This window comes from Bufo bufo, chromosome 7 (genome assembly GCF_905171765.1).
Source record: "Bufo bufo chromosome 7, aBufBuf1.1, whole genome shotgun sequence".
Classification (NCBI taxonomy): Eukaryota; Metazoa; Chordata; class Amphibia; order Anura; family Bufonidae; genus Bufo; species Bufo bufo.
In genome coordinates, this window is record NC_053395.1 from 13864238 (window position 1) to 13882413 (window position 18176).

At 46.4% G+C, this 18176-nt stretch overlaps 1 protein-coding gene across 1 annotated transcript in view; it reads right to left on the reverse strand.

The window, feature by feature from the left end:
• The window catches only part of LOC121008693, a 43794-nt gene that overhangs the window by 2773 nt on the left and 22845 nt on the right, over positions 1-18176 (reverse strand). Inside the window, exons 9-11 of the mRNA XM_040441390.1 lie at positions 10197-10490; positions 9286-9636; positions 1820-1945 (exon numbers count right to left, since the gene is read on the reverse strand). Coding sequence (XP_040297324.1) covers positions 1820-1945; positions 9286-9636; positions 10197-10490 — 771 coding nt within the window. The remainder of the gene's footprint in view (positions 1-1819; positions 1946-9285; positions 9637-10196; positions 10491-18176) is intronic.

Consider the following 18176-nt stretch of genomic DNA (forward strand, 5'->3'; position numbering starts at 1 on the left):
ACCCGCAGGCTTATGTTTGGTGGTGGTCACAACAGTCCGATCCCCTATAATGAGAGGTGATATAATTACTGGATATACCGTAGACATCTTTTATCGGAAAACCTTATTAAGTGCACAATCCAATTTGGGGGAATTTATCATTCCGCTTGAGCCAGAAAAATGTTATCAAAGAGTGGCAAATTTTGGTGCATGTTTTTCTAAATTTACATTATATTCACCACTTTTTGAAATAGTGTGCAGGTCTTAGCGTGACCTGATAGACTTACTATAATTTATAGAAGAAACTGGCGTAGGCTATGGTGCAGTGTTTTTTTGTTTCAAATCTACTCAGCTTAGATGTCACAGGGGCACATATTTATTATAATATTTATATGCCTGTACCTTTTACTTCTTATTCTGCACTTTGGACTAAGGCTGGCATATGAAAAACCAGTCTTACTAAATTTCATGAATAATAGAAGCTCAGTTCTCTTTCCAAAACTAATAATCAGCCAGCGAGTGCGATAAAGCCAGCCGTAGACACCTCACCAACACTGGCCGGCTATCAGAGAGATATTTGCTTACCCTCTAAACCCCGACCACGCGGTGCTTCTATCCACACCAAGGTCTGATTTTACCTACAGTATATGAAAAAAGCAGAAGTGGCCGATTGTCTCTACAGTGAGGCTTCTGATTTGGCTCGGCAGAAAAAGAAAAACAGGGCACGTGTGGCAATACAGCAGTAAGGGCGGGTTCGCATTGGTACACAGAATTCCGTTATAGCTTCTGTTATAACGGAATATAAAGGAATTTAGGACATAATGCAAACGGAAGCCTTTAAGAGGCATTTTCCATCATGTATAATAGATACAAACTGAACCATTACGCTTCCCCATAGACATGTATTAGGACGGAGCAAAACGGAATGCCTCTTAAAGGCTTGCTATTTTGCATTCCGTCCTTAAATTCCGTTATAACTCTGTTATAACGAAACCTATAACGGAATTCCATAACGCCAATCCGAACCCGTCCTAACACTTCTTAAAATCAGAGTTGCTTTTGCTGCATCTAGACCCAGCAGTTCTACCACAAGACTGAAACCTCAGGAAATTCAGTCATTCTGGTTCTACAGAAATCCTGTGATAACCACAAAGAGGAAGCAGTAATACCACAGCCCGTTCCTGTGCCCATGGAAAGCAGTGTATAAAATGATGACCATATAACAATCTCCTCTCGCTAGACTCGAGCGCAGCTCAATTACAACCTCAGAAAAAGGCAGGTAGAGGGCACTCATTACAAATTTAGGCTCCTAAAAACGTGACTTTACTGGTTTAGAAAGAGTTTATAGATGGTGTCCCCTGTTCAGGGCAATCATCAGAAAACAGCCACAGAGGACCTCTCTCTATATATATATCTATATAATATGGAGCCAGGGGGCGGATTGGTCATAGACCTTACAGGGAAATTTCCCGGTGGGCCAATGCCCAAGAGGCCACCTGAGCCCTTCTCACGGCTGGTCAGTGGAAGATTTTGGGGATGTATTTTGTGATGGACTGTGGTATTTGGTTCTGTGGGGGTGGTATAATGTGCCACAATATAATATTGCTAGGCCTGCCTACTTGTGTTGGCCCTGCCTTCCATCAATTTGGATTCAACTACAAAATGGGGCCACTTTTAGTATTTTTTCCAGGGCCACTTTAAGTTCCCAGTCCGTCCCTGTATGGAGCACACAACAAGTTGATTTCAATAGCAATTTAAAGGGGTATTCCAATTATTAAAAGTTATCTTATATCCACAGGGTAGAAGATAATTGTTAGAAATAGATTGCCCAAAAACTCACTTTTCTGTGGTATTATGGATGCCAAGTCCTGCACCCTATCATCAGGAGAAGAATCTGTTTGACTTTCTTCCAGAGGAGCAGAATCTGTTTGACTTTTATCCTGAGGTGGAGCTGAGCTCTTGACATCTGGAAAACACATCACACGTCCATCTTATGGCACTCCAGACATCCAGACTGCCTCCATTATGCACCGGCCACAGATCCCTTGAAAAAGGTCAGTTTTGACCGAAACGTTGGGACTTTCTATATGGCCAATAATCTACCTATTCATTCTTTATATCCTGATGACAATTGATTATGTAAAGATATAGCAGATGTATTAAAACTACACTGTGCAAGACAAATCTCCGGTGTGCCATAGATTATTCTGAGACATCTTATGGCACTGACCTCAATATGTTTCATGTTGCAGAGTTTACTGTCGAAACACCGTATGATGAAGGTGTCCAGGACAAGTCTCTCATCACCTTCAATAAGTGTTCTTTCCACTCAGTGTCACACAGTAAACCACCAATGTGGAGCGAGGCAGACATTTATTACAGAGAGGTGATAGGTCCTGGGAGAGGCAGCTGTCCGCTGGTTCCCACACTTTCTACTCTTCGTTTTGGGATGCCGGCAGCTGCACCAGCAGGAAGGAGTTGGATGTGAGTGTTGTTCAGTCTGACTATGGTATATGAATTAATCTGGTAGGCATTGTGGACGGCAGCTTTGGCTGGCATTGGGGGGGGGGGGGGGGGGCGAATACCATCATGAGGTATTGTAGTTGAATACACACAATGAATGCTTATGATTGACATGAAGCACCATAAAAAAAGAGGTGGCCCAGTTTGTTTAATTCGGGGATAATCTCTTCGACCATGGTATAATTCTTAGAATGTATACAAGGGGGTACATTATCACTTATGTATTTCACTATGTTAAAGGGTTTGTCCAGACCTCAGCATATTTTATAAAAAGTTTATAATACTCCTTACTAATACTTCTGTAACCGATCCCCCTAGGCCTTCATTGATGATGCTTTTGACATGGAAGTGCGACCGCCAAGCACTGATCCATGTCTGAACGTCCTTGCTGGAAGCCGTACTATACAAAATGAGATTTTTGTGAAAGTCACCTGTAAAATCTCTTTCTCGCGTAGTTCATTGGGGGACACAGGACCGTGGGTATAGCTTACTGCTGCCACTAGGAGGCGACACTAGGCTGAAAAAAGACTTAGCTCCTCCCCTGCAGGCTATACCCCCTCCAGCCTGGAGAGAGCATGTCAGTTTGTGCTCAAGCAGTAGGAGCAGTAGAAAACATATGCCAAGTAAAGGAGAATGCAACAAACACCGGCGGAAGCGAACCCGCTAAACACCCGACCGGCAACCAGACATCCCTATCAACAACAATAAATACTGGGTGGGTGCTGTGTCCCCCAATGAACTACGCGAGAAAGAGATTTTACAGGCGAGTTTCACAAAAATCTAATTTTCTCGCTGGTATCATTGGGGGACACAGGACCATGGGACGTCCTAAAGCAGTCCACGGGAGGGAAAAAAGTCCACGCCCATAGAGTAACATCTTCGAGAATGCTTAATGCACTACTGCCTGCGAGACCCGGCGGGCCCGAGCAGCACTGGCGATGCCTAGGAAGCACCTGGCAAAAAACTTGGTGAACGCGCTACAGGAAGACCAAGGCACTGCCTTATACAACCGCGAAGCTGATACAGGGTGAAACATGTATCTCACAAAGAGTTGACCACTGGTCAGATGTCCCAAACTCCACCGGGCAGTGCCTTGCCCCGGGAGCGGAATTCCTAAGCAGCCGCCAAAGGATCCACCTGGAACACCCTTTGGAGACCATCGAGCCCTTCCAAGGACCTCCCGGAATGACCAGGTAAAAATCCGCAAGGCGGAAAGAGCTAGTCATAGACAAGCAAACCTCTGAGCTCGAATACATCCTGACGGAGAGCACACTCTCTCGAGTGCGGGGGAAAGGGAAAAACAATGTCCTGTCGACATGGAAGGCAGCGACTACAGTCAGCAAAAAAGAAAGTAATGGGCGGAGCACTGCCTTATGCAAGTACCTGACAAGAAAAAAATGTACGTACAAGAAAAGGCACTCCCAACTCCCAAATTCGTGGGATGGAAAAAACTTGCTCCCAGGAATGCCACCTTCCCAGAAATAAAAAGAGGGGAAGAAGATTTACAGAGAAAGGTCATATTCCTCACTGAAAGGCCACCAAATGACCCATCGGCCACCTGGACGAAACCAGGTAGCTGGCCCTAACTCTAGATGCAGAACCAAAAACCCAGGCCACGGGATACACCCCAGAGCCGAAGAGGCTTGCGGGGAGACTGAAAAGCTGGTTGATAACCCACAGAGAAAAAACGCCTGAATCAGACACGGCCCACCGCGGGCCAAGGAATCAATAGATGTGAGATAGGTAGAGTAAAACTGGTGCGAGAACCACCGACGGCGAGGAGCTCCGTCAGTGACCATATATTGACAGCGTGGCAACGCCGCTCGACGAATATTTTGACTAGACCAAGATAAGAGAAATACCCCTGCTAGATAGAGTGCGATGACGACATCCAACGCCCCACCCGTATCATGGAACACCGGTCAGATAGGAAAAAAATGATGAGGGGAGTCCAGAGCAGCGCCACGCATGGCTACTGGTCAGGTAGATAAAAGGGAGACAAGCAACCAACGGTTCGAGGAGGAAGAAAAAATAGAAAAGGAGTTCCACTCCCAGAACGAAACGTATGATCACCATCGGACTGATCTGACAGACAATACTCATGTCGTAAAAGAGATAATTGTAGATACCGGTAGCACACCCAGGATCGATAGGAAGAATTCACCTGTAGAAGGAGGGTGTGAAGGCGTCACAGTCCACCAGCCGGGACCGGAAACAATACCCCGTGCAAATGCAGATGAGGGAAAGTAGTAACGTAGGAGCCACCAAGGCTTGCGGGGTGGCCGTGAACCTGGAGCCAGAGAAGGAGAGAAGCTCATTTCCCATCTGGGACTGGCACTATACAGAAGAAGCCACGGGATGATAGTGGCGGTGCCATACTCCGCCTAAGAAGGACTCTATACAAGGGGAACCACAAGACTATGGCTAGCATCATATTCCAGCTGAGGAGGGGGCCACACGGCAGAAGCCACCGAATGCGGCGTTAGAAAAAACCGCCACCAAATGAAGGAGCTGTGGAGGAAGAACCCCAGTATGTCGAGACCACGCAAAGACCCTCTCATATCATTGTAGTCACAGTATATCCTGTCAATGCCGAGGGGAAGGTCTGAGGACTTGCAGTATAAGTCATGGAACCCTACTGCCCCAGGTAAGCAGAGCTAGCCTAAAACACCCAGACAAGGGCGCCGAACAGGAGCAATCGCCAAGCTAGCGCCAGGGAAGAACCCCTACCTGAGGGGGGACGCCCACTGCAACGGTTACGACCCTTAGCACCAGCGTAAAAGGTGCCATGCGGAGAACACTGTAAACCTTAAACCAGAGTGTCAGCATAACCACTTTCCCAGATAAGGAGGAGTGGGACTAGAGAATACAGAGTCAGTACGACCCTCGACTCGTCGGAGCGGAATCACCATGTTATGTGCAAAGGCGTACGCCCTTTACATTGTAGAGGACAAATACCATGACCAAATGAGATGTGGTCTCTAGGACACTAACGTGTTGCCGGGTAACACCCTGAGAGGACAGAGGGTGATATATTCAAGCCCAAACAAGTAGCGGCAAGAAAAAAAAAGGCCACAACAGGAAAATAGCCACGGTATCCAATGTAGGTATCCATAGTTACCAGATGAAGAATCCAGGGCACCAAAAGAAGCTAGAGCATCTAGAGCCCTGGCACCGTGGAGGTGCCGCATCTCAAGATGCTTAGTCATCCATCCGTTAGCGATCATTAACGAAAGGGAAAATAACAGTAAGCATGGAGATGTCAATGTGACTAAAGAAACAACCTCCAGCGGAAGTGTAGCATTCCGCTCAAGGAAGGGGGTAGCGCACCGTCAGAACCGTATCCAACGGTACTGTAAGTACCCCATCAATGGAGTTTGACAATGCCTACGTCGAGCACTGCCTCAGTGGTAGTGCAACAATTCCGCCCAAAAGGGGGAACAACGCATACTGCAAGAACTGTATCTCGAGGAAGTGTAAGCACCCCTCCTAAGGAAAGGGGTGATGCATACTGCAGGAACTGAAACCAGTGGCAGAGAGAATATGCCACTTAAGGAAAAGGGTATGCATATCGCGAGTCTAGTACCCGGTGAAAGTGCAATTACTCCACCTAGAGAGGGGTAATGCATACGGGAAACACTGTGCCCTAACGGCACCTATGGAAGAGGCTAATGCATACGGTAAGTATGGTACCCTGCAATTCCGCCACCTACAGAAGGGGGAACGCCTACTGCCGGATGGTAATGTCTAAGGCAAGTACCATATCCAGAAATAGTGCAAATACTCCGCCTAAGGAAGGGAGTAATGCATACGACAAATACTGCTGCCTACCGTGAAGGCAAACTGGGAAGATTGCGCTGGGTAATGACAGAGTCCGAATCAGTGATCCCCCCACCCCCTCGGACAGAACCTTCCCAGGGAGGAAGGGTGCGTCTGAGCGTGACCCTGGGGAGGAAGGTTGGGGTGCGGGAGTGACTGAGGAGGAATACATCCTGCTCTGGTCCGCTTGTGTGCAATCTTGACTCTCAGAGTCTTGTCCATGGCAGCCGCAGACTGTCCTGGTGGGATTTATCGACCAAACTACCCGGGGGGTGGAATGGGAACTACCAGAGGATCACTTACCGGACTGCGTAGGCGATGTCTTATCAACCAAACGACCCCGCAGGGTGGATTGGGAAGGTACGGCGATCCTCCATTGGACTGAGCAGGCGGTGCTTAATCAACCAAACGACCCCGGAAGGTGAGTGGGAAGGTCCGGAGATGCTCCACTGGAGTGCGCAAGCAGTGCTTATGAACCAAGCAATCCCGGAGGGTGATTGGGAAGGACCGGAGGTCCTCCATTGGATTGCGCAGGCAGAGCTATCAACCAAGCGACCCCGGGGGGTGATTGGGAAGGTTCAGTAGTCCTCCATCAGATTGTGCAGGCAGTGCTTATCAACCAAGCGACCCCAGAGGGTGATTGGGAGGGTCCGGAGGTCCTCTATTGGATTGCGCAGGCAGAGCTATCAACTAAATGACCCTGGAGGGTGATTGGGAAGGTCTGGGGGTCCACCATTGGATTGCGCAGGCAGAGCTATCAACCAAGCGACCCAGGAGGGTGATTGGGAATGACTGGAGATGGTCCACTGGAGTGCATAGACGGAGGTTATCAACCACACGACCTCGGAGGGCGAGTGGGAAGGTCCTGCGCGGTTGGTGCTCATCAATCAAACAACTCATGATGGTGGATTGGGAAGACACAGAGGTCCTCCTCTATCCGGGATGCACTTTAGTTTTCATTATATTTATTTATGCATTTTAAAATTGATGCCCAGCCTCAAGCGGTCAAGAGGCAGGGAGGGGATAAAATGCCCATTAATAAAATCCCTTGCCCTGCAGATAGCATAATCATGTGCCAGCCTCAATGCAGTGGCTAGTCATGAAGGGTTAACCTCCTGGAGGACCGGGGGCGGGGCTCAGCGAGGTACTGGGGAAGGGGGGGGGGCAGGCGGGAAGGATTCGCGCCAGACCGCGCCCCCCCCCACTCCTCACATAACCATACGAAGGCTGCGGTCTAGTAGGCCGTGAAGCCGGGGGCTAAAGTTGTGGAGTGCGGCCGACCGGGATGCCACTGCCGGCCGGCCGCGATTCGGAGCCGCTGGGACCGGAAACAGAAGGGAGGTAGGGCAAGTGAAGCCAGGATCCGAAGCGGCGCGTGCGGTGCCTGCTGCCTAGATGGGTGGATACTGGTGCTGGGGAGCCGGGAACCTCCTCCGCTCCCCTCCCTGCATAACGCTGGCCATAAGGTCTGGGCCTCAGCAGCGCGGACGGACGGCCGCCTGCCCGCTGTGTCCGGCAGTGTGGGACATGGCCATTAACCCCCTATGCGCCGAGAGGGGTAGTGGAGGGATGCCCTCTGAAATCCTGGGCACAAAAGATGGAGCCCGGCGTTTGCCAAAGAAACGGTGGGAGTGGGGGTGAAGAGAGAGAAGAGGGAGCTCGGTACTTGACCAAAGAGGGAGGGAGGCAGGGAGAGGGTTAACCTACTTACCTAGTCCCGTGTACTCACCCCATTTTCCTCCTCTTCTCTTCACCCTCCCTAGTGGACCGGCAGGTCAGCTTTTCCAGCAGGGTCACCTCCTCAGCTGCTGGCACCGGAGTGGCAGTAGTCTGGCATGGCGGGAGGGTCCTCTTCTTTGGTGGACCTAGGTGACGCCTTGGCTGGCGGGAGCAGGGGAGCGAGGCTGCCCTGGTCCTCCTTTTTCTTCTGTGGGGAGGTAAGCGGTGAAATTTTTTCACCGGTTTTGCTCCCTGGGATAACGGAGAGGCTGTGCCATTCTGTTTCCCAACCTAAAAGAAAAACATAAAATAAAATAAAAAATAAGAAAGCCGCCCTGCATAAAGCAGGGAGGTCTGCCTCCTACGACACTAAGCTAAAAACTGACATGCTCTCTCCAGGCTGGAGGGGGTATAGCCTGCAGGGGAGAAGCTAAGTCTTTTTTCAGTCTAGTGTCGCCTCCTAGTGGCAGCAGCAAGCTATACCCACGGTCTTGTGTCCCCCAATGATACCAGCGAGAAATAGGCAGAGGGCCCAGACAGCAGCAGCACAAGAGTGGCGGGGGACTGGAAAGGGGAGTACAGTGGTCCTTCAAGTTACAATATTCATTGGTTCCAGGACGACCATTGAATTAGTGAAACCATTGTAAGTTGAGTCCATAACTCTATGAAAAACTAGTAATTGGTTGCAAAGCCCAAAAATGTCATCCCAGAATAAGAAAAAGTAAAGTTTTAAGAAAAACAGGCAGATAACCAAAGACATATAAAGCAAGTCCTTAAGTAAAACAGACAGGAATAGATGCTGGAAGTTGTAAATGGCTTTCTACATTGAGGGCAGGAGCTTCTTCAGGATCTTGCATAGTACATACATCTACCAGAAAAATAAAATTGAGTTGCTGCTCAGCTGGTATCCAAAAGAGCAGCTCATCCTGGCACAGACGGGGGGCAGAACAGAACGTTCAGTACCGCAGAGGAGCTACTAGACAACCAGAAATGTTGAGTCTAGTTTCAACTTACGATGTCCCAGAAAAGACCATTGTATGTTGAAAATATTGTATCCTGAGGCCCTTGTATCTTGAGGGAGCACTGTATTAGTTTGTTATTTTACACCTTTGTAAGACACACAACCCCTTTGAGCTGTGAAACTTTTGGCTTCTCATAAATTAGGTGTTTATAATAAATATACATTTCTATAAAGGCGATATGGAAATGACAATAGAATACATTCACATGGTCTTTCAGAATCACCTTGTATAGAGAGGGGTCCGGTGCGCTTTTCTGCTGGTTTCTCTAAACTGGGATGCTCCACTCTGCAGATGAACTCTGTTCCATGGTCCGCGATGATGGATGGAGTAAACTTTAAGCATGCTTTATATGTGAGTGTGTTATCCGTCTGCCGCTCTGGTGTAATGTCTGAAATGCTATATTTGTCAATGAGAACCAGCGGGAATAATTCTTGACTGTCCTTCTCCCTCTTCAGCCACTTCACATTCATTACATCAGGGAATACGTTAGACACCTCACATTTCAGTATAGCTGTGATACCACCAAGAAGGTTGGGAATGGAAATCTCTTGTAATTTTGGCTTCCATGGAAAATCTACAAGATGACAAAGAAATATACAATGAACACATCAACAACAAAATGCATTGTACAAAGTTTTATAGCTAAACATGGGACACAGAGAAACATCTCCCACTAAGGCCTCATTCACACGACCGTTGTTTTGTTCCGCATCTGAGACGCTTTTTTTCGCGGCTTGGATGCGGACCCATTCACTTCAATGGGTCTGCAAAAGAGGAGGACAGCGCTCCATGTGCTGTCCGCATCCGTTGCTCTGTTCCTGCAAAAAAACACAAATAGAACATGTCCTATTCTTTTCCGCTTTACAAACAAGTATAGTAATTTCTATCATAGGGCGGGATGTTCCGTTCCGCAAAATACGGAATGCACACGGCTGGTATTCGTGGCAATTTGCGGACCGCAAAACACAGTATGGTCGTGTGCATGAATACAGTGTAATTCCTGCTACATATGCCGATTCCTGTATCTGCTTACAAGGTTTATATCTAGAAACAGCGTCCACTTGTAGTAAATTCATGTAATGTGAACTGAAGCGATTATCCGGCCCCACTGATCAGCAGACGCTACACTTGTACCTTTATCCACAGCAGACATCTGCCTCCAGTCCCAGCCATCCATGGACTCATGTTTCCAGGAAACTTTCACAGTGAATTGTGGGTCTTTGAAGAAGCTTCCGGGAAGTTTACATTCGCTTTGTACGTTGTAAGTGCCACCTGCATTCTTAACTGTTTTATCTGGACTCGGATTTTCTTGATGGTTCCATTTTATCTGGATATCAGAAGGATAAAATTCCTCTATGTCCAATGCACACAGAACATCAGCTGAATCGGTCAGGGACAATTTTATAGGATTTAACACTTTGGGCTTTGCTGTAAAATAAAAAATAAAAAGTATTAAAAATTCAAACATCTACTTTAGTATACAGTTGCAAGAAAAAGTATGTGAACCCTTTGGAATGATATGGATTTTTGCACAAATTGGTCATAAAATGTGATCTGATCTTCGGGGGCGTGGCTTGGCCGTCTGGCAAGATGGCCGCGTGAGAGAGGAGCTCCGCTGCCCAGCTAACATATAGGAGCTATTACAGCACGGTGCCCGGGTTCCATGGGGAAATCCTTACCATCTAGAAGAGTGAGAGGTAACCCGGTACCCCTCTTGAGGAACCAAGACATCGCGGTCTTCCTGGATCGCCGCACCATCGGTCCGCCTGCTACAGGAAGCCTGAGGCGCGAACCTACGGCGGGAACCACTGCTGGAGGTGAAGGGAAGGAAGCTCTTCTGGCGCAGCGCTCTGCCCGCAGCGGCTCCCTGACAGTAAGTGGCTCTCCCCTGTCCCCACTTGCGGAGGAATTTAGATACAGGCCGAGAGGGCAGAGGGAAAACTGTACCCAAGTGGTCCGTGACAACACGAGGCATTTGGATGACTTGGATAATAGGGGCCGTAGGCATAATATTAGGGTGTGAGGCCTGCCGGAATCGGACGCAGACGAAAACCTATACGAGATCCTGAATGGGTTATTCAACTCCATCTTAGAAGCTCCGGCGACCCATATTATCAAAATGGACCGTGCCCACAGAGCCTTGCGACCTAAAAATTTGTCTGCGCAACCACGGGATGTTATTTGCCGTGTTACGGACTTTCAGGTGAAAGAAGCCATAATGGCTAAAGCTCGTGCGCTACGGGCCATAGATTTCCAGGGGACACCAGTACAACTGTACCAAGATCTATCATGGCTCACTCTACAAAAAAGACGCCAACTCCAGCCTCTCCTACTATCCATGAGGCAGAAGAAAATTCCCTATCGCTGGGGATACCCGTTTGCACTTATTGCCAACAAAAATGGAAGAGCCATATCAATGCGGGCTCATGCAGATCTGTCCACTTTTTGTGGCAGAACCTCCTATTGATGATTGGGAAGTCCCTGATCCGCGGCCTGCGCCCTTTCCGATTTGGAGTCAAGTGAAGAACAAAAATCGCAGGTCCCCTCCAAGAGAAGAGTCCAGGGGACTTACTATGAGAAATGAACTGACCTGACTTGCGGTAGCATGAATCGTATATTGATGCTCGCCTCCAGCAGTTAACGTTGCTTTAATGGGCGCTTGATGCTCCTCATTTGTTTCTAATACCTAATTGTTCAAGAACACTATATTGTTGGGCTTTCAGGGAGCCCAGTTGTTTCAGCATATTGTTCATTTAATGTTTGGCTATTATTGTCTGGTTAGCCCAACCACGTTACCACAGGGGGGGTTGATAATATTAGTCCTCTTCCTTTTCTCAGCTCTCTATAGAGTAGGAGAGAAGAGAATGGGCTGTACTACATGTTTCATGCCTTCTTTGACTGCCCCCATCTGGACGTCAAGGTCCAATGTCTGGATATCTCCTGTATGTATTTCTTGTTTGTACTTGTCTGTTGTGTCCCCTCACTCCCTTTTGTATCGTATGTTTTTTTATGTGCTAACTGTGTCTAACAATATTAATGGCGCTTTTTTTCAGATTCTTTATAAGAAGCATTGGGATGGGCCCTCCTGGGGGTATGACAACTACAGCTTCAATAGCAAGTATATGGCGCAGCCAGTTCTTCCACTATGATCAAGTGTATGTCCTTAAACGTTAAAGGCCTGAACTCCAATGTAAAACGGAGACTGGCCTTGACGGAATGTCGTGCCCAGAGAGCGGATGTAGTCTTCCTACAGGAGACACACTATGACAACACTGGAACATTTAAATTTGCTATAGGAATGTTCCCAAGGGCTTATTCAGCCTCTAGCGGGCAGAAAAAAGCGGGAGTAGCGATCCTTTTATCTGCTAACTGTCCGCTTCAAGTGACCAACCAGATCTCAGACCCGCACGGTCGTTTTGTGATTTTACAGGCCACCCTATATGGATCTCCTATGGTACTGTGCAATCTTTACGCCCCAAATACCAAGCAGATACCCTTTATCTCCAAAGTGTTTACTAAACTGTCGGGGTTATTACCAGCGGCACTCATTGTGGGGGGTGATTTTAACGTCTCCTTCTCTGAAATGTTGGATAGACAGGCGTTGTCAGGGAAACCCCCTTCCAGAGAGCAAGCCAGACTTTCACGCCTTTTTAGACGCCAGGTGAGACGATTTGGGTTGTTTGACCTGTGGAGAGTGAATTACCCTACATCTAAAACATACACGTTTTACTCCCACCCTCACAGTATACACTCTCGCATTGATTATTTCTTAGGTAATGTTCCCACACTACGTTTAATGGTGGATGCGGATATAGGATCTATCTCATGGTCGGACCATGCGCCTATTTTTTTGAAATTGAGTACTAAGCATCCGATCACTAAGATTTGTCACTGGCGTTTGAATGAAAATCTACTTTCTAACCCGATATCCAAACAGGAGCTGGGAGAGGGTTTGTCCGAATATTTTAGTCTTAATCAACAATCAGTCTCCGATGTATCCACTCTATGGGAAGCGCACAAGGCTGTATTTAGGGGTAACTGCATAGCTATTGGCTCTAAACTGAAAAGGGATAGGAACATGCAATATAGCTCTGTGAAAAAAGACTTGGAAAACCTAGAAGGGCAATTGGGATCCCGTAGTTCTCGTCACCTTTTAAGACGCATAGTTCTCTTGAGAGCTAAGTTAAGAGACCTGGCATTGGTAAAGACGGATAAGTTGCTCTTATACTCCAGACAACGTTATTATGCCTGGGGGAATAAGTCGCATACACTTTTGGCGAAACAACTGCGGGATTCTAATTTAGTAAACACTCCGACAGCTATGAGACAGGCTGATGGCACTATCACCTATGACCCCAATAAAATTATGTCCCTTTTCCAGAAATACTATGAGAATTTATACTCTCTCCCTCAGCAGGTAGCGAGAGATCCTACACAGCAACGTGACCACTTCTCTGCTTTTTTAAAGAAATGTAGGCTACCTAAATTATCTAATGACCTAGCTGCTACCCTTAATACACAAATTGCAGGGGAAGAAATAGCTGAAGTGATTAAGAGTATGCCAAATCGTAAGTCCCCGGGGCCGGATGGTCTGACTTATCTTTATTATAAAACGTATGTAGATATTCTACTCCCGCATATGATTAAGGTCTTTAATTCCTTTCTGGAGGGCTCCCCAATACCTGACACGATGCTGCAGTCTTTTATCACACTCATACCTAAACCAGACAAAGACCACATGGAATGTGCGAATTACCGTCCTATAGCCCTCCTTAATTCGGACCTAAAGATATTTACAAAGCTATTAGCGAATAGACTTGTTAGTTTGCTTCCGTGCCTAATACACAAGGACCAGGTGGGCTTTGTTCCACATCGCCAAGGTGGGGACAATACAAGAAGGACTATAGATCTAATAGATGCTCTTAATAAGAAGAAGCAGCAAGCATTAGTATTGGGCCTGGATGCAGAAAAGGCTTTTGATCGCCTGAGTTGGCCGTTTATGTTTTCGGCGCTGCAGAGTTTTGGTATAGGGGAGTCCTTCCTGAATGCTATAAGAGCCCTTTATACCCATCCCACGGCCTTTGTAAAAATGACACATGCTCAGTCAAAGAAGATTTCCATCCACAATGGCACGAGACAGGGGTGCCCGTTATCCCCGTTGCTCTTCATATTATGCATAGAGCCGCTAGCGGCTCTAATACGGGCCCATCCTGACATTCATGGGATAGAGGTAAATAGGGTAGCCTTTAAACTATCACTCTTCGCAGATGACATTTTACTAACACTAACTGATTTACATATCTCATTGCCAAACTTATTCCAGGTCATAGGGGAGTATGGGAAACTATCTGGGTATAAGATAAACAGGTAAAAAACAGAGGCATTACCTATTAATCTCCAACCGGAAACCTTAAGTAGTTTACAAAGCAATTATCATTTCAGGTGGAATGATACTACCATTAAATATTTAGGAGTGAAACTGACAAAAACATATGGTACCCTGTACACTCACAATTTTGTTCCACTTTTTCAAGAACTTGCTGCACTTATGGCTAAGTGGATGCCCTTGCCTATCTCTTTGTTAGGACGCATCGCAGCGGTCAAAATGACCATATTACCCAAATTACTATACATGATGGAGACTGTCCCAGTCCGGATACCCAATAAGGACTTAAGAGCATTACAATCCTCCATCCTGCGGTTTGTTTGGAATGGTAGGAGACATAGAATCCCATGCAGTACCCTAACTGCGCTCAAAACGCAAGGTGGTCTAGGACTCCCTGATGTTACGAAATATTACTGGGCGACGCATCTGCGTCGGATCCCGGCGTGGTCGTCTCTCCAGGCATTCTCTAGATGGATGGAGATTGAAAAGCTCTGGCTAGCCCCCATTCACCCCAATGCTCTCCTATGGTCTCCTCTACCAACTGATTGTTCTATCCAATTATTGGGCCCTATGTCACATACGTATGATATTTGGAAATGTTGTAAGAGAAAATTTCCACTGGTTTCGGACAGACCTTCTTTAACCTCTTTTTTATTCAATCCGGTGTTCAGGGTGGGGATGCAGGGAACGCTCTTTAAACCATGGTTCTCTAATAAGCTATTTAGATTTGCTGATATAATAGATTATAGAACTTTGGAAATTATGTCATTTGACTTGCTTAGGGAGAGATATAATCTTCCTGAGTCCTCTAGATGGCAGCATTTACAAATAAAACATCTGCTTAGCTCTATGTTCAAAGACACGAAGGTGTCCACTCCGACACAGTTTGAAAGATTATGCAAACTCTCGACCTCTACTAAAGGTCTTATATCGGATATTTATATTCTACTTTCAACCCCGGAGGCGCCTCAGGTCCTACGTCATGCATACATGTCTAAATGGGAAGGATACCTAGGGCGAGACGTTTCGTCAACTGAATGGCAGATTATTTGGAGAAGGGCTACAATGTCATCCACATGTGTGACCTTCAGAGAGAATTCATATAAAATACTAATGTTTTGGTATCATACCCCCCAGATGCTTAGACATTTGAATCCTGCGGTTTCTAGCGCTTGTTGGAGGTGTGACACGGGCCAAGGGTCTCTATTTCACATCTTTTCGGATTGTCCAGTTATTGTTCCATTATGGAAAGAAGTCCAGCACCTTTTACTGCAACTTTTTAATATTACATTCTCCTTGGATCCCTATATGTTTCTACTGAACATGCCTCCAACGGTGCTAAAGAAACCAGTGCTTTGTTTGACACTTCATGTTCTGTCGGCGACGAAACGCCTTATTGCTCAGTTTTGGAAGAGGCGGGACATACCTACTAAATTAGACCTGTTCACTAGTATAACGGAAATTAGACGAATAGAGTACCTAACGGCAGTTATTAATAACACGGTGGATAAATTTAACAAGGTTTGGCAACCCTGGGATGCTTTCTCTGATAAGAGCGACTGATTCCTTTCGTATGTCTATCCTCTTGTGTCTAGTCTTGTTTCTTATTTGTTCCCTTGTAGTATAAAATATTACAATAGAGTGCGAGATTCCTTTTCCCGATTATCGGGATTTACTGTGACACGATGTCATTTGATTGGAACTCATATATTTCACAATCTAACATTGTATTAGCACTGTTATTCATGCTATCTTTTCCACTTATTCAGTTGAATTGTCAAATGATTGCAAGAACAATTGTAATTGTATACTTTTATCGATAAATATACTTTTTCTCAATAAAAAGACAATTATACAAAAAAAATGTGATCTGATCTTCATCTAAGTCACAACAATAGACCATCAAAGTCTGCTTAAACTAATAACACACAAAGAATTAAATGTTACCATGTTTTTATTGAACACACCATGTAAACATTAACAGTGCAGGTGGAAAAAGTATGTGAACCCCTAGACTAATGACATCTCCAAGAGCTAATTGGAGTGAGGTGTCAGCCAACTGGAGTCCAATCAATGAGATGAGATTGGAGGTGTTGGTTACAGCTGCCCTGCCCTATATAAAACACACACCAGTTCTGGGTTTGCTTTTCACAAGAAGCATTGCCTGATGTGAATGATGCCTCGCACAAAAGAGCTCTCAGAAGACCTATGATTAAGAATTGTTGACTTGCATAAAGCTGGAAAGGGTTATAAAAGTATCTCCAAAAGCCTTGCTGTTCATCAGTCCACGGTAAGACAAATTGTCTATAAATGGAGAAAGTTCAGCACTGCTGCTACTCCCTAGGAGTGGCCGTCCTGTAAAGATGACTGCAAGAGCACAGCGCAGACTGCTCAATGAGGTGAAGAAGAATCCTAGAGTGTCAGCTAAAGACTTACAAAAGTCTCTGGCATATGCTAACATCCCTGTTAGCGAATCTACGATACGTAAAACACTAAACAAGAATGGATTTCATGGGAGGATACCACAGAGGAAGCCACTGCTGTCCAAAAAAACCATTGCTGCACGTTTACAGTTTGCACAAGAGCACCTGGATGTTCCACAGCAGTACTGGCAAAATATTCTGTGGACAGATGAAACCAAAGTTGAGTTGTTTGGAAGAAACACACAACACTATGTGTGGAGAAAAAGAGGCACAGCACACCAACATCAAAACCTCATCCCAAATGTGAAGTATGGTGGTGGGGGCATCATGGTTTGGGGCTGCTTTGATGGGTCAGGGCCTGGACGGATTGCTATCATCGAAGGAAAAATTAATTTCCAAGTTTATCAAGACATTTTGCAGGAGAACTTAAGGCCATCTCTCCACCAGCTGAAGCTCAACAGAAGATGGGTGTTGCAACAGGACAATGACCCAAAGCATAGAAGTAAATCAACAACAGAATGGCTTAAACAGAAGAAAATACGCCTTCTGGAGTGGCCCAGTCAGAGTCCTGACCTCAACCCGATTGAGATGCTGTGGCATGACCTCAAGAAAGCGATTCACACCAGACATCCCAAGAATATTGCTGAACTGAAACAGTTCTGTAAAGAGGAATGGTGAAGAATTACTCCTGACCGTTGTGCACGTCTGATCTGCAACTACAGGAAACGTTTGGTTTAAGTTATTGCTGCCAAAGGAGGTTCAACCAGTTATTAAATCCAAGGGTTCACATACTTTTTCCACCTGCACTGTGAATGTTTACATGGTGTGTTCAATAAAAACATGGTAACATTTAATTATTTGTGTGTTATTAGTTTAAAGTGCTTCTGTCACCCCCCAAAAGTCATTTTTCATTTTTGGGCTAATTAAAATCCTTATAGTGCGATTTATCAATATATAGTGCTCTTACCCTTTTCCGTTGTCTAGTTTCTTTAAAAAACGCCTGCGCCGTACCGGTCTTCAGTCGGCGCAGGCGCACTGAGAGGAGGACGCTCGCTCGGCCGCTCCTCCCTCAGTGCGCCTGCGCCAATGACGTCACATCTACACCCGGCGCAGGTGCACTGAGGAAGGAGCGGCCGAGCGAGCGTCCTCCTCTCAGTGCGCCTGCTCCGACTGAAGACCGGTATGGTGCAGGCGCGAGATTTAGAACGCAGACAGGGACAGCCAGAGGAGGAGAGCGCTCGCTGGCCCTGTCAATCAACAGGAAGAGGGGCGTTTTTTTGAAAGGAGGATGCGGCGGCTACCAGC